Raw genomic sequence first — 15,091 nt, 5'->3', positions numbered from 1 at the left:
CAGGTGATACCTGTAGGGGCCTTTGTATTTGTGGGCACCTCTGCATGACTTTTTAAAGCAGCATAAATGTGAAAGTTTTCAAACTCTCCCGTATTGGTGGCCACCCTCCCCAGCCTGCAGCCTGCCTGCGGGCCTGCCTGCGGCGTGGGCTGCAGCCCAGGATGCGCTTCTCCGGAGGTGATGTGCACACACAGCTTGGGCAGCCTTGCCTCTGCCCCATCCGATGCTGTCTTTAGGTTGGTCGTTTTCATTCCGGCTGAGTAACCTGAACTTCTAGGAGGCAGTAGGTATTTCGCTGTTGAGCTGACATGAAAGTCTCCACTTTCCCGTAGGAGGTAGTGCCATCGGGATTCTGTCTGCTTCCTTTAGCAGTTTTCTAGATTTAGCATCACACATGTTGAGGACCGAGAATTAAGGCATTAAGGTGGGTAGCATTGCTTATAAAAAGTCATCAGCTACCTGTCTTTGGACATGTGGGTGGCTGAGGAGGGCAGGGATCAAAAAAGGACCTGCTGTTCTAAGCTGGAAATTCATGAGGTGACGGGAAGAGGTTAAGCCTGTTCCCAAGAATCACTAATAAAAATCAGTTGGGTTGCTTGGACCGCGCGGGGCTGGGCTGTCCTGCTGACCCGCTCCCCCTGGTGGAAGTTTGGTAGCACACAGCCAAGTGGCCTTTGTTCACCAGAGGAAGGGAGTTGGCCTTTGGTTGACTTTGGGGTCACACAGAGGAGAAGGGCCCCGGAGTGAGGACGATCTGATCTTAGTATATTGACTTGAGTTTGGTTTCAGAATTCATTATGATTTTTTTCCCCACGTTCATCTTAATATATTCTACAGTTAAACTTTAAAATAATCCATGTTCTTTGGTGAAAAAACTTAATACTTAAGAGAACCTAATGTACTGGGGCAAATAGGAAGTAACCAGAGATTAAGCCTCTTTTTAAAAATGTAGCTACCACAAAGCCAACAAATAAGAAACTGAGCGTTTTATATTTTTTTATTGCAGAGTTTATACCAAAATCCATTTACTAGACGCCCCCTATTGGAATGATTGAAGAAAATTAGCACCTGGCTTATGTTTAGAATGTGGCTCAATATTGGGGTGCTTAGCTCAGGATTCATCTTTAAACTGGTGAATAATTTTCAAAAATCATTGTCAGAAATTTTACAATCACGCCACAATTAGTTGTTTTCCTTCTGAAGCCTCTTGAGATACCCAAACAGTGGCTGCCAAGGTACAGGCAGAATAAAACCAATGAAGTGATGTAAGGGGACGTGCCGTGCGGACACTGGTAGGAAAACCAAAGGCCCCCGGCAGGTGGCACCGCGGGAGGGGCGGCGTCAGCTCCTGTACCCCCGGCCCCAGGACCGCTTCAGTGGCAGAGGCTCAAACCTGTGGCTCAGAGTGATGGGTGCGGGGAGACACTGTACATGTAGCCACATCAAGCACGGGTCCCGGTGAGGTGCTTGAGTCTGCTGGCTCACATACTGTGTGCTTAGGGCTCCTGTGAGGGGGCACATCTCATGTATGTGCTGTGAAACAGTGAGTTTCATCAGCCCAATTGGCTGTTGGGACTGTAGTAAGCAGTAGGCCTCAGCAGACAGCTTCACTGTCACGGCACACAGTGTAAAGGTCATTAAGCCCTTGGTGAACACGGAGGAGGAGGAGACTGCGATAACTACTACCGTGGGTGTGGTGTCGTCAGTGTTGCCACAGGGCCATCCCTCGAGAAGGTCTTAAAAACTGATGGACCGTCCGCATCTGGTTTTGCTATGGAGAGTGGACAAGTAGGAACAGACCGAGAGACAGGAAGCGCTTCCACTCCCCACGTGGGTCCTGGCAGCAGCCAGGGAGCCCCCCGGGTGTGCATGTCTCCTTTCGCCTTGGAGCTCCCCCGGAAAGTGGGCATCAGGCTAGAGCGTGACTGTAGCACATAGTGGGTGTTTGGGGCCATTTTGTCATCAGACACCATGTTTGGGGTGGTTCCCGTGTATGTTGCATGTTTGTATGATCTCTGCACTCAACAATAACTTTTACAGCTCAGCTTCACCCTCCCTAGCGCTGTGAATCTCTGGAATGCACCACCTCTCCCCTCTCCATTCCTTCTGTCTGTCTGCCCTCCGTCGCTCACACCTCCCTGGGGCCTGAGCATCGCTGTGTGTGGCAGGGGGGACGCTGGGCGCCACCGGTGGGCAGAAGAGGGGAGGGCAGGGGCTCCGAGGCGCAGCCAGCCTGTGGCCCCCACCTGTGTGTATGTGGAGGCTCTTTCTGCCTTCTATAAGTTAACCCCAGATTCATTTGGGCCCTCGAGGATGGATGTAAGGGGTCATAATCCGGGGCGGGTCCAGCTGAGATTCACGACAGAGCCCTTGGAAGGGGCACGCAAGGTGGCCTTTGGTCTCAACCCGTGCCCTGTGCTTGCTCCCACAGACAGCCAGTCAGACGCAGAGATCTCGGCCGCGGGGGGCGAAGTGCTGGACCTCACCTCTCGGGAGAGAGAGCATCCGTGGTCAGAGGGGGCCCCTGAGCCTGACCAGGTCAAAGAAGAGGCCCCTGTGGAGGAGCTGACTCGGGGAGCAGCCGAGCCCGTGGATGGGGAGGAGCGGGGAGAGGCGGAGAGCCCGGAGCCCGAGGAGAAGCACGTGGCGGGGAGGGACGGAGAGGAAGACGGCCCGGAGGACGACGCGGTCAGCAACAAGAGCCTGGACCTCAACCTTGCCAGCAAGCTGATGGGCTTCAAGCTGGCCGAGGGCGACGCCGATGCCGTGGGCGGCGGGGGCTCGGCCCAGCAGGACCAGAAGCACACCTGCGATGTCTGCGGCAAGAGCTTCAAGTTCGTCGGCACCCTGAGCCGCCACAGGAAGGCCCATGGCCGCGAGGTGCCCCGGGAGGAGAGCCCGCTTCCTCGGGAGGGCCAGGGCGAGAGGAGGGCGGCCGAGGGGTCCCTGCCTGTCCCCGCTGCTGCTGCTGCCCTGGAGCCAGAGGAGAAGCCCGAGCCCCCTGCCGAGGGGGAGGCCGTGTCAGAAGGCTCAGGAGAGAAACAGAGCGAGGAGGCGGAGGGTACCTCCGACGGGGAGGGCGCGGCCGAGAAGAAGTCCTCCGAGAAGAGTGACGATGACAAGAAGCCAAAGACAGACTCCTCCCGGAGTGTGTCCAGCAAGGCGGACAAGAGGAAGAAGGTCTGCACCGTGTGCAACAAGAGGTTCTGGTCTCTGCAGGACCTGACCCGGCACATGAGGTCCCACACGGGTAAGGGCAGGCCCGGCCCGGCCGCCGGGGCTTCTTTCAGGGAGGACGGGTCCCAGGCCTGCTGAGGGGCTGCCTGAGTCAGGAAGAAGCAGTAACAGAACCGCACCAGCAGCAGCAGCAGAGGATGGACAGCTTGTGCGTGTCCGTGTTAAGCCCTTAAACTAGGAATTGAACAGGCTGTTCTCTTAGCCCCTGAATGTACAGGCTACTGCAGGGAGGCAGTGGGGTGACCCTCGGCAGGGCTGTCCTTGGGAACACCTTGATAGTCCCTCTGAGCCTCAGTCTTCTGTCTCTGGAACAGGGGTGGTGGCTGTGCTCTCATAAGCATCCAGGAGGATGTGTTGCTGGACATTTGCAGGTTGTAGCCTGGGGGCAGACAGTAGGGACAGTGGTCTGTTTGGAGGCACCTGGGTTTGTCTTATTATTAGCCTTCAGGTGGGAGGTTGGCACACCACGGGAGTGGGGGGATTCTCCTCTCTTGGTTGCTGCACAGGTCTTTACTCCTGGAACTCACCAGCTGCCCCACAGCAGAGGCTATTGTTTAGTAGAACAAAGGCGACCTGGATACACTCATGAAGCCAAAAGATGCAAGCATGTCACCCCCCACCTCCTGCAAAACAACCCAGGCCCTGGTCTTGGTCTTGGCTTTCCTCCTACCTCCCAGCCAGCAGGGTGCACAGTCCTGCTCCCCACACACTGCCCCACCTCAGGCAACCAGCTCTGCTCTGGGCTGAGGGATTTGGGGGGCTCCGGGACTGGCTCCCAACAGAGAGATACTCTTGGGCTCCTGGCAGGTGGTGGGCTCAGCTGCTCACAGACCCGTGTTTGTGAGCCAGAGGGAAGCCCCAGCTGCTTCATATCAGAACACAGTGTGTCTCGTGCCTTTGACCTAGGAGGTGCCATTGCCCGCAGGGCCCTCAGAAACGGTGCCTGTCTCTGTGGGAAGGACACTGCTGCTGTCCTCCCATGAGATTCTGGTTCCTGGATCAGTGTGTGAAAAACTTGGGTTGAGAGATGAAAGGAGAGAGAAACCGTGGCTGGCCCCTGGCATTTCTGCTTCCCTGTTTTGCCAGTTCAGACAAAAGGTTTCCCTGTGAAGGAGGGAGTCCTGGCCCTGCCACCACGCCTCTCGCCTTTCCTGGCTGCTTTTGTGTGGAGCTGAGAGGTGGCTCCTGGTGCTCTACCATTAACAGACATCATTTCTCTCCCTCACTGCTCAGGAGAAAGGCCGTACAAATGTCAGACCTGCGAGCGAACCTTCACCTTGAAGCACAGCCTGGTTCGCCATCAGCGTGTCCACCAGAAAGCCAGGCATGCCAAACATCACGGGAAGGACAGCGGGAAGGACAGCGACAAGGACGAGCGGGGCGAGGAGGATAGTGAGAGCGAGTCCATCCACAGCGGCAACAACCCCGTCTCAGAGAATGAGGCCGATTCAGCTCTGTTGGCCAGCAACCATGTGGCTGTCACCCGGAGCCGGAAGGAGAGCCTGGCCAAGGACGTCGGCCGCAGGGAGGACAGGGCTGCAGGTCGGACGGCTGGTGCCGGGCAGGCTGAAGCCGGCAGGAGTGCTCCCAAGACCGCTCCCATGGGCAGCCCCAAGGAGCAAGCACCTCAGGGTGACCATGATCCGGAGAGCCCGGTGGCCCTCACGCAAGACCTGCTGGAGCTGAACGGCAAGAGGCCCGCTCACCCCATCCTGTCCGCCGCCGACGGTGCCTCGCCGCTGCTGGGGATGGAATGACGGCTCCTCTCCCCCAGCACACAGATGAAAGCCAGCAGAGCAAAGTGTCCTGAATCTATGTTTCGCGAGGCTTCCTCAGTGCCCTTCAGCTGCTGGAGAGTGCGCGTCGAGGAGGAGGGGGCCATCTCTCCATGCCACAGCCTTACCTGCCCGTGCAGGAGACCAGCGCGGACGATTCGAGTGCCTTAACTACTTACCGGTCCTTCAGTGTCGTCCTGGGTGTTGTGTTGTCCCAAAAAGACTTTTTAAAAACAAAGCAAATATTTTAATGAATTATTTGGAGAGGACCTTTTCATTTAAGCATTAACGTTGCCTTCTGTGTTGGTGTGTGTGAGCTTGTTCTTGCGAATCTGTGATAGTGACGTACTTTTTGTGAGCTGGAAACAGAAGAAAAAACATGCCCTTGGATACCCATAGCCAATAACTGGAAGAAAATGATGTGAATTTCATGTAAATTTACCAGAGGAAATATGGATGAGATGCTCATTTCTGATAGACCTTTTTCTTTCTCTCTCTTTTTTTTTGGTCTGCTATATGGCGGAGCTGTAATTTGGTCCTCGATGTTGCAGGATGTGGTGGATGGAGTTTTCCAATTTGGTTCAAGCCAAAACCAGGACAGATTCCAGCTTCGACCTCATACGTGTTTCCACTCTCAGCATTAGACATGCTGTTCCTATTCAAGTTTCAAGACGTTTTTTCTTAACTTAGAGAGAAGAGTTACCCTGGCAACTTAATCTATGGAGAACATGCACAGATGTCATGTGTCTGATTTCCCCCCTTTCGGTATATATATTATTAATATTATTATTATTTTTTTTTTAGCTCATCAGTTTGCTGGTCTCTGCAGTAAGCAGAAACAAATGGGCAATATTTGTCCTGGAGACCCGGGTCCCCCCGGGTCCTCGTGTAAGCGTCTGCCCGCAGCTTTCCTTGCCGCCCCTGGGTGGGAGCTCTTCTACTGTACTTAGACAAGCCTTTCTTCCGTGACTGCAGAATCCAGCAGGGTCCCCCCGCACACGGCCGGCCGAGGAGCAGCTCAGAGGGGGAGAGGGTGCGTGCGCCCAGGGCTCTTGAGGAAGCCGGGCAGAGAGGAGACCGGCCACCCACCGGTCTCCTGCCAAACCCAGCCCAAGCCTTACCCGCGTGTGCTACTGTCATTTGCAAAGTGAGGAAATACTACTACTGGTAATAAAACTGCACATGCAAGATTGCAAAGGAGAAGTAGATTTCTATTTACCTTCCTGCGATTTGGGATTGGTGCTTGAAGATAAATGTGTTGTTCCTAGTTTCTGAAATAACCTGAACCTCTGGGTACCAAAAGGCAGGGTGTTTTTTGTTTGTTTGTTTGTTTTTTTGGGGGGGGGGGTGTTGGTGAGCATACTATGCAGGCAATAGACTTCCCTCACTGTAGACGCCAGCAGTGAAAAGAAATATATCCTACTGTAGCTGAGCTCGGGCTCAGCATCCTGTCCTTCCGCTGGGACCTCTAGGACGCCCAGGGCCCAGTGCCGCCGGGCCTCCTGCTGCTCCACCACTCAGATCCTCATGCCTTGCCCTGGGGGAGCCCCTACGCCTGCCGCCCTCCCCGGCCCCTCCTCCCCCTCAGTGTAAGTGTGCAGACAGGCACACAGACCCCTCCTGTCCAGTTTCTGGTGGCCAAAACCCAACTACCCAGACTTCAAAGGAAGATATATATTCTTGAAATAACGGAAAGCGATGTCTTTGCATGTGAAAGGAAAAAAGTTGAGGTATATATAATTTTTAACTGTATTGGGGATGCATGAACTAGCTTCAGAATGGAGTTTCGTTTACTCCAGGCGAATGCACGTCAGAACCAGCCGTCCCCGTATCACTTTGAACCAGGTGTGATCCGCTCAGTTAAAGCCAGTTCATGCATCCCTTCCTTTTTTATGACGATTGTTGTTGTTTTCGTTGTTGCTGTTATTTGGGGTTTCTCGCGTTTTCTTTTTCTTTGCAACTCTCCACACGAAAGCTGCCCCCTTTGTGGAGAGGCCGTGACGTAACTACGCTGCAGCGAGACGCAGCTCGCCGCGATCACTATTGATTTAAAGCTTTATTTAGCCTCCCTCCGCCCCGTAGTCGGTAAGGTCTTGCCACATTTTATTAGTGAGGTTGAGAAATGTATTATTTGTTTGTTCTGCCCCCCCCAATATTAAACTGTGAAATTTGTGATTTGTTTAAACTCTGGGTGAATCGTAGCTTAGTCTGCATGTCCCGCTAATTTGTTTCTATACATTTTGTTTGATTCTTTCTCCTCTCAGGGCTTTTACAAAAAATATATATATAAGGATCTTCTAAAAAGTTTTTTTGAGGTGCAAGTTTTTCTCTTTGATTTGTGGACACAATGCTGAGATTCAATCACTACATGAAACTCCTGGCTGTGAAAACAAAACAGAAAACCCGGGGAGCTGCTCCCCGAGCGCCCGGGGGCTACGTGGCAGTCGGATGGTTTTCGCCGCCCCTTCAACACTCTGTTCGCCTCTTTCCTCTCCTGTCTTTTCTTCAAGAAGGAAGTTGATCCCGGTGATTTCAGCCCGTGCATTAAACAGGAAACAATAATAAATGTGTAGAGTTCATATTTTTCTAAAGGGAACTTAAAAACTGCTGCTACAGGTTATGTACAAAACTGGTTTATGCCACATGAACAGAATCACAAGATTAGTTTTGGTACTTTCGTCCCTCTTTGTACTCGGTTGTATAATACTTCCAAATTCAAATGAGAAGAAAAGCTGTTCTGTATCAAACCATCTAAGCAATAAATGTTATATTTTAAAAACGGCAGATTGCTCGTCACACAGTTGTCCTGTGATTTGCTGTAATCCCGTCCGTGTGTCCTGCTTCCCGGCAGCACCGGCATCCGTGGGACCCTGAAGGCGCCGTCACCCGGTGGCCCTTGGGCTCAGCTGCAGTTGTGGGGCCGCCTGGGGTGAGAGAGTGGAGAGTCAGGACAAGCGGCTGTGGTGGTGACTTAATCCCATGCACAGGTGGTCCCTCCCGGGGCCAGGGGCCGGCCCCACGGTTTAGTGACAGCTGAAGCCAGGAATTCTGTTTTCTGGGTAGCAGCTCCTGAGAAGTGCACGTTGCCTTTTCCTTTTCTTGCCAGTTACAACGGATAGAGTGGCCCCTGGGTGGGGGAGGACCCCCATAGTTCAAGGGAGGGGCCAGCCCAGGGCTCAAGGACAGAGCCGTCTGAGCACACATCCCGAAGGTCTGTCGTTGAAGCAGCGAGGACACAGGGTCCTGAGCGTTCTCAGCCAGGAGTGGTTCTCAGACAACAATTCAAGGATCTGGGCTCCAGGGAAGCGAACTGCGGCGATGCTTCAGCGCTAGGGTCCTGAGCGCCAGCTCGCAGCGGGACCAGGGCTGCGGTGCTCTCTGGGCCTGGAGGCTTCCCTGCCGGGGCCCTGCTGCCCCCCCACACACACAACTGCGCACAGAACCGCGCACACCGCCCAGCGCGGGACGGGCTGTGCCGAGACGCCAGTGAGGGGTCCCCACTTGTGCTAAGGGAGACAACCTAAAAGCTCGGGGATGGTTGTCACGTAAACAAGCAGCTCGCAAGAGACAAGCCTCCCAACCTCTCCACTCACCGGGGAGGGTGCTGCTGGCCGCCAGTGGGCAACATTTCCAGCTGCCCACAGGAGTGGAATCATTTTCCTAACGGAACTTGGCCTGTCCCTGGTCCATGTGAAGAGCGAAGGGGGAGGGGAGTGCGATAGAAAAGGACCGGAGTTCGGGAGCACAGAGCTGAGGGAAACACCCTCCCCCCGCCGAAGCCTGCCATACTGCGCGCAGCCTGGGGTCCTCGGGAAACGCATGTAGGCGCTGAGAACATGGAATTTCTTTGCCTGTCAGCAGACCTGATGTTGAGCAGACCCATCGGTCTGGTGCCTCTCCCACTTCTGGGTGTGAGCTGACTGAGGCCTCGGGGAATGTGCCCAATCCCCCAACCTCACTCCTCTCCTCCAACCCCAACCCTCTCCAACCCCACTCCTCCAACCCCAACCCTGTCCTCCAACCCCAAGCCTCTCCTCCAACCCCAAGCCTCTCCTCCAACCCCAACCCCCTCCTCCAACCCCAAGCCTCTCCTCCAACCCCAACCCCCTCCTCCAACCCCAACCCTGTCCTCCAACCCCAAGCCTCTCCTCCAACCCCAACCCTCTCCTCCAACCCTAAGCCTCTCCTCCAACCCCAAGCCTCTCCAACCCCACTCCTCCAACCCCAACCCTGTCCTCCAACCCCTCCACTCCTCCAACCCCAAGCCTCTCCAACCCCACTCCTCCAACCCCAACCCTGTCCTCCAACCCCTCCACTCCTCCAACCCCAAGCCTCTCCTCCAACCCCAACCCTGTCCTCCAACCCCTCCACTCCTCCAACCCCAACCCTCTCCTCCAACCCCAACCCTCTCCTCCAACCCTAAGCCTCTCCTCCAACCCCAAGCCTCTCCAACCCCACTCCTCCAACCCCAACCCTGTCCTCCAACCCCTCCACTCCTCCAACCCCAAGCCTCTCCTCCAACCCCAACCCTGTCCTCCAACCCCTCCACTCCTCCAACCCCACTCCTCTCCCAGGGGTTCATCTCAGGTTCCCGCTGGCTGACACCCTGAGCTATGGAGAAAACCCAGGTCTCAGGCTGTGTCCAGTGTCCCAGGCAGTTTTACTGAAAGAGGAAGGGTGTCAGGCAGGTGCAGAGTGGAGACATTTTTTTTGCAGAACTTATTTATCAACTCCATCATTAAAAAGAATGCATTTATTAGGTTAAAAGATTGGGTTTAGTTTTCTCCTCTATGAGAGAATCGCAGTCATGCAGGGAACCTTCCTCTCGGAGCCACACTGCCCTGGCCGGAGGCCGCTCCTCCCTCAGCCGTGTTCTCCACTGTGACGCTGATTCCCCGATTAGAGAGGGAAAATGGAGGGAGCTTGTGTTTGAAAATCAGTTTTACTTCTGTAGCTGTAAAAGCTCGGCTGTGGGTGTTCCAGTCTATTCCAGCCCAGCATCCGGTAACCTTGGTCATGCATCCCCCCCAAAGCGTCTGCTGGGCAGCACTGTGCCAGGCACTGTCCTAGGCAGGGAGAAATACAGCAAGGAACCGAACATTTCTTTCCTGTGGAAGTTGGGTTGTAACAGTGGGAGGCAGTAAACTGACTAGATGGGGAAGACGCAGTTAGTGCAAGTCCAAGGAGGGGAGGAGGCATGAGGGGCAGGGCCTGGGAGGGACAGGCCGGATGACCAGCAAGGCCAAGGGACAACAAGCAGTGAGAAAGTCACCCACCCAGATGCCTGGGAGAACCCCGGAGAGAAAGACCCTGGGAGCATGTTGGGCCCCGCAGAAACCACAGGGCCGGAGTGGGGTGAGCAAGGGTGGAGTGATAACAGGTGAGGGTGAGGAGGGGCACCTGGCCGCGTAGTGACGGTGGGGTGATGGGGACAAGGGCCGATGCAGGGAGACCACCAAGAGGCAGCCACAGTAATGCAGGCAAGCGATGGCAGGGGCTTGGAGCAGTGATGGGTGAAGGGGCAGAGAAGAAGTTGAGTCGAGGGTGTATTTTCAAGGGGCGCCAACAGGCGTGCGTGACAGATACGAGAGCTACAGAGAAACCAAAGCTTGCAGAGTCCACCCAGAACACAGGCTCTGACGTGTGTGTGATGTTTGGCATTAACTTTTTTTTTGATGTTTTTATTGATTTTAGAGAGAGAGGAAGGGAGAGGAAGAGAAAAACATCTGTGTGAGAAACATGATCAGCTGCCTCCTGCACACCCCTGACTGGGAATCGAGCCTGCAACCCAGGCACGTGCCACAACCCGGCATTGAACTGGTGACCTTTTGCTGCACGGAACCAGGGACAACACCCGATCAGCTGAGCCACACTGGACGAGGGGTCTTCCTTCCTGAGAATTAACCTTGATAGGATATATGTTGCCAAGGAAAAGAAAGGAAGAAATCCTTGGTCCTTTCTGTCCACCCCACAGGAGCCCCACATTGTGGCTGCTGACGTCCCTGTGACCGGGGACATGGGAGTCTCTCTTGGTGGGTCCCAAAAAACAGCCACCACCCCCAGTGTGGTTTCTGGGCTTGCCCACCACCCTCGCCTTTCGATACCCACTGGCCTCTGGAGGCCACAAGCCCGGCAGAGGCTCCAGGGCACACCGCAGTCGCCGCCAGCAGGCCACTCCCCAGCAATATGCAGGAGGGACCAGAGGCAGTGGGAGGGAAGCCTGGGGCACCTTGTCCTCTGCCTGAGGGGAGGGAAAGCCCGAGGATTCCGACTCCCTGGCTGCAGCCTGTGGCTCTGCCTGAGCAAGATGAGCTTCGATGGGCTGAGTGGACACTTACGGCCCTGCCCTTGGCCTCCGATTGCCCTTTTCCAGTCGGACGGCAGGCAGACCAGCTTAGCGGTCGCCCGGTTGTGCCGATCACTCTCTCCACGTTTTCTTATTTGGCCCCTGCCCAAGGAGCCAAGGCCAGCAAGAGGTGGGACTGGGCTTGACCTTGACTTGCTTGACTCCAAGGTCAGTGCTCCTGACCAGTGAGGTGACCATCAGCACCTCTGTGCTTGAGGATTTAGGGCCAAGCAGGCCCTTTTATCACTGTCCCCTCTGCCCCCGGAAGCTGTTAAGGAGGAAGCACTTCTGTCCTGCCGCTGGTCTCCAGTTAGAACAGCACATGTTTATATTGTGTGTGCGCTAAAACGCAGAACACAACATGTACCATCTTAGCCTTTTCCAGCGTACAGTTCACACGGGTGTACAATCATCACCACCATCCATCCATCACCGTATAAAGCTAAAAATCCGTCCTCATTAAACACGAACTCCTGTTCCCTGGCCCCCTGGCCCCACCGCTCTGCTCTGTCTCTGAGAGTTTCACTCCTCAAGGAACTTCATGTAAGTGGAGAGAACATCAACCCATGTTTGAGAGACGGAGAATTTAATCAGCACACTGAGAACCTGATGTGTGTGTGGGAGCTCCGGCGAGGGTCATGCCTGCAAGGGATTCACCCAGGCGCACCCCATCCCTGCCACAGCCGACGCACAGCCGGCCACCTGCCCTGCATTGGCCGGGTAGAGAAAGGGCCAGGAGCCAGGTCTCAAGGCAAGCTGGCTGCTGTGCAAGTCCCAGCTCTGCCTCTTATGCCTGATGAATGGCCTTGTGCCTCAGTTGCCCCATTTCTAAGGCGGCGGTAACAACAGCGCCTGCCTCAGGATTGCCGTGCAGAGCAGATAAGTTAATGCACTTAAGGCGCTTGGACGGCACCTGCCAAGTGAGCATGGCGGGAGTGGTGGCATCTCTCAGACTGTTCTGTGGACCTCTCCCCATGAGAGTGCCGCGTTTGCTGCCCCGGAGGCAGAGCTTCCACTGGACACACTCACCCCACATATGCTGGGGGAACAGCCTGAGGAGAAGCTCCTGGGAGATGACTGAGCGCCAGTCACTGCCCTCAGGCCCCCCTCCTCCCTGCTGACAGAGCCCCTGCTGGGTGAGGGGTGGCGACACGCAGGGAAGGGCGCTCTGCAGAGGGGGCCTGGGGGCCTGACCTGCTGCCAGCACCACACTCAGTGCCCAGGATCCCAGGTCAGCCAGGGTCTTCAGGACACAGGTTTCTCCGGCCCCTTGGCCCACCTGGCCTTCGCCAGTTTGACGGAGGGAGAAGGGTGGGCCAAGAGAGGCTTCCAGGAGGCTCCCACCTGCCCCGGGGGCACCTGCTCCACCGCCCACCCAGGGCTGGGGAAGTGGGGGGTCCCAACCTCGCCCAGCCTGACAAAATGCTCCCTGCAAGCAAGGAGGTCCCAGGGAACAGCCGCCCTCCTTTAGCTCTGTGCTTCAGTCACCTGCCCGCGCCCAGCCCCAGCCGCAGGGTGCCCAGGGCCCGTTTGGGCCTTGAGCTCCGCTCCTCCCTCACACCGGGCAGCATCCTAGGAAGCCCCGTCTCAGCCCGCTCCCGGCGGGGGGCCTGGCAGGGCACGGGGTGGGGCAGCCCAGACCCGCGAGCCAGCGCTGCCGGGGATTCATGCCCGCGGCGGACGTGCGAGAAGTGGGGTCCAGAGCCCAGAGCCGGGTCCCCAAGAAGATGGCCCTGCAGGCACTGCAGAGACAGGGGCAGGTTCTCATTTAAAAGAGAGAAACCAGCTTAGGAGGAGAAGTGCGAGCGAAGCCAGCTCGGCCTTTGCAATGTGTGGGCTCTGAGCCGCTGCTCCGGCCACTGCCTGACCACAGCCACCCCAGGTCTCCAGTCTCCGCCACCGTTTCTGCACCCCTGCCCGCTCGCGGCTTCCAAAGGCTCCTTGAAGGGACCGAGAAGCAAGAAGGACGCCACTGTGCTGCTGGCCGCCCGCGGGCGCCCCACGCCTGGTGCCAAGGCCCTGGGCCCCTCCCTTTCCATCCTCAACGCCCCGAGGGGCCAGGAACTGGGGAGGACAGCTAGGTTTATTTTAAACTTAAAATTGAAGGTTGCTCTTTAACAACAACAAAACAGTGCCCTCCGATTCGAGGTTGCCAGGGGCAATGTCCTAAATAAGAAACCAGCGGGCACTCCATTCCCGATTTGCTTTCAGGGGAAGGAAGCGGCGGCCAAATGTGGAGAGATGCACCTGGCCCGGCCGCGGGGTCAGCGCGGGCCGCGGGGCCAGCGCGGGGCACGCCTTCCGCCCGGGCCTGCGGCAGCTTCCACTGGCCTTTGAAATAAAAGGGAAGCCTTCTTGGTTCAGAATATGTGGGAGCTGCAGGAAAATATAAAGACCAAAGTCATCATCTTGCTTCTCAGATCCAATTTTTTAACAGCTTTTTTTTTTCTCTCCTGCTACTTTTTTGTTGTGAATCTTTTCCCGAGGATATCTTTCCCATTGATTTTCAGAGTGGAAAGGGGGGGAGAGAGAGAAACCTCGATGTGAGAGAGACCCATGGATTGGTTGCCTCCCGCACGCACCCCGACTGGGCTGGGGATCGAACCTGCAACCCAGGTACCTGCCCTAGACCAGGAATTGAACCCGGGACCCTTCGGTGCTCGGGCCGGCACTCTAACCACTGAGCAGCACTGGCCAGGGCTCAGCTACTATTTTTATTCATTGAATATTAGCGTTTTATTTAAGCCCAGCGCTGTCTCCTTCCCCACTCTCAGGCATGTTCTTACAGCACTTTGCACATCGCAGAGTTTTCCTGTGGCGGTTGGGTCTTGTCTTTACCCGTGTCCAGTAAGCTGGGAAGGAAAATATCCGTATCGCCTCACAGCAGAGAGGAGAGTTGAAATGATCTGCCAGCTAATGAGTGGCCTTATTAGGATGGAACTGCCCACCAGGACAATTCTAAACCCAGGCATGGCTCGTGTGGCCCATCTGTGGCCTGTGGTGTCCACTGAAAGGGCAGTTACAGAAAACTAGGAGCACATGCTGCTGTTCTTTCTTCTTAATTCTTCCCTCCCTCCCTCCCTCCCTCCCTCCCTCCCTCCCTCCCTCCCTCCCTCCCTCCCTTCCCTCCTTCCCTCCTTCCCTCCTTCCCTCCTTCCCTCCTTCCTTCCTTCCTTCCTTCCTTCCTTCCTTCCTTCCTTCCTTCCTTCCTTCCTTCCTTCCTTCCTTCCCTCCTTTCTTTTATAATCCTTGCCGAAGGATATGTTTAGAAAGAGAAACATCGATAGGTGTCCTCCCGTACACACCTCTATCAGGGATCAAATCTGCAACCCTTTGGTGTAGGGAGGACACTCCAACCAACTGAGCCACCCAGCCAGGGCCGTGCTCGTGATCTGAAATGACCCCTGTACTCAGAGGGCCAGGAGAGACCAGGGACAGAGGCAGGCCACCCAGATGCGTAGGTGGCAGGTGTGATAAGCAAGGAACTTACATGCGAGGCTTGTCTTGGGCGCCACGGGATGCGCAGATCTTGGCACCCACCGGCCAGAATCTAGCAAGTTTATAAAGAGGCCCTAGAAGGGTTCAGTCACATGCACCATCCAGATGGTCTCAACACCTCACTCTCTCAAGGCTGCACCCTTCAAAACGGCTCCCACTGTGGGGACAGTGGGCAGAACATGCATTTCAAGGAGAGGGAGGGGGTTTGGAACCTCAGGTTGCCCAAGGGTCAGCT

General features: G+C 55.7%; 1 protein-coding gene across 12 annotated transcripts in view; it reads left to right on the top strand.

Annotated features, from left to right (window-relative positions):
- Window positions 1–7,793, top strand: part of RREB1 (ras responsive element binding protein 1) — a 170,772-nt gene extending 162,979 nt beyond the window's left edge. For all 12 annotated transcript variants that reach the window (XM_081145040.1, XM_081145039.1, XM_081145036.1 and 9 more), the window contains 2 exons: window positions 2,432–3,250; window positions 4,471–7,793. In XM_081145040.1, the coding sequence (XP_081001166.1) occupies window positions 2,432–3,250; window positions 4,471–4,994 (1,343 nt within the window). In that variant the 3' untranslated portion in view covers window positions 4,995–7,793. The remainder of the gene's footprint in view (window positions 1–2,431; window positions 3,251–4,470) is intronic.
- The last annotated feature ends 7,298 nt before the right edge of the window (window positions 7,794–15,091 follow it).

Source organism: Miniopterus schreibersii (genome assembly GCF_964146895.1).
Source record: "Miniopterus schreibersii genome assembly, chromosome: 8".
Classification (NCBI taxonomy): domain Eukaryota; kingdom Metazoa; phylum Chordata; class Mammalia; order Chiroptera; family Miniopteridae; genus Miniopterus; species Miniopterus schreibersii.
Note: the sequence above shows the minus strand (reverse complement) of the source record. Positions and strands in the feature narration are given on the sequence as shown.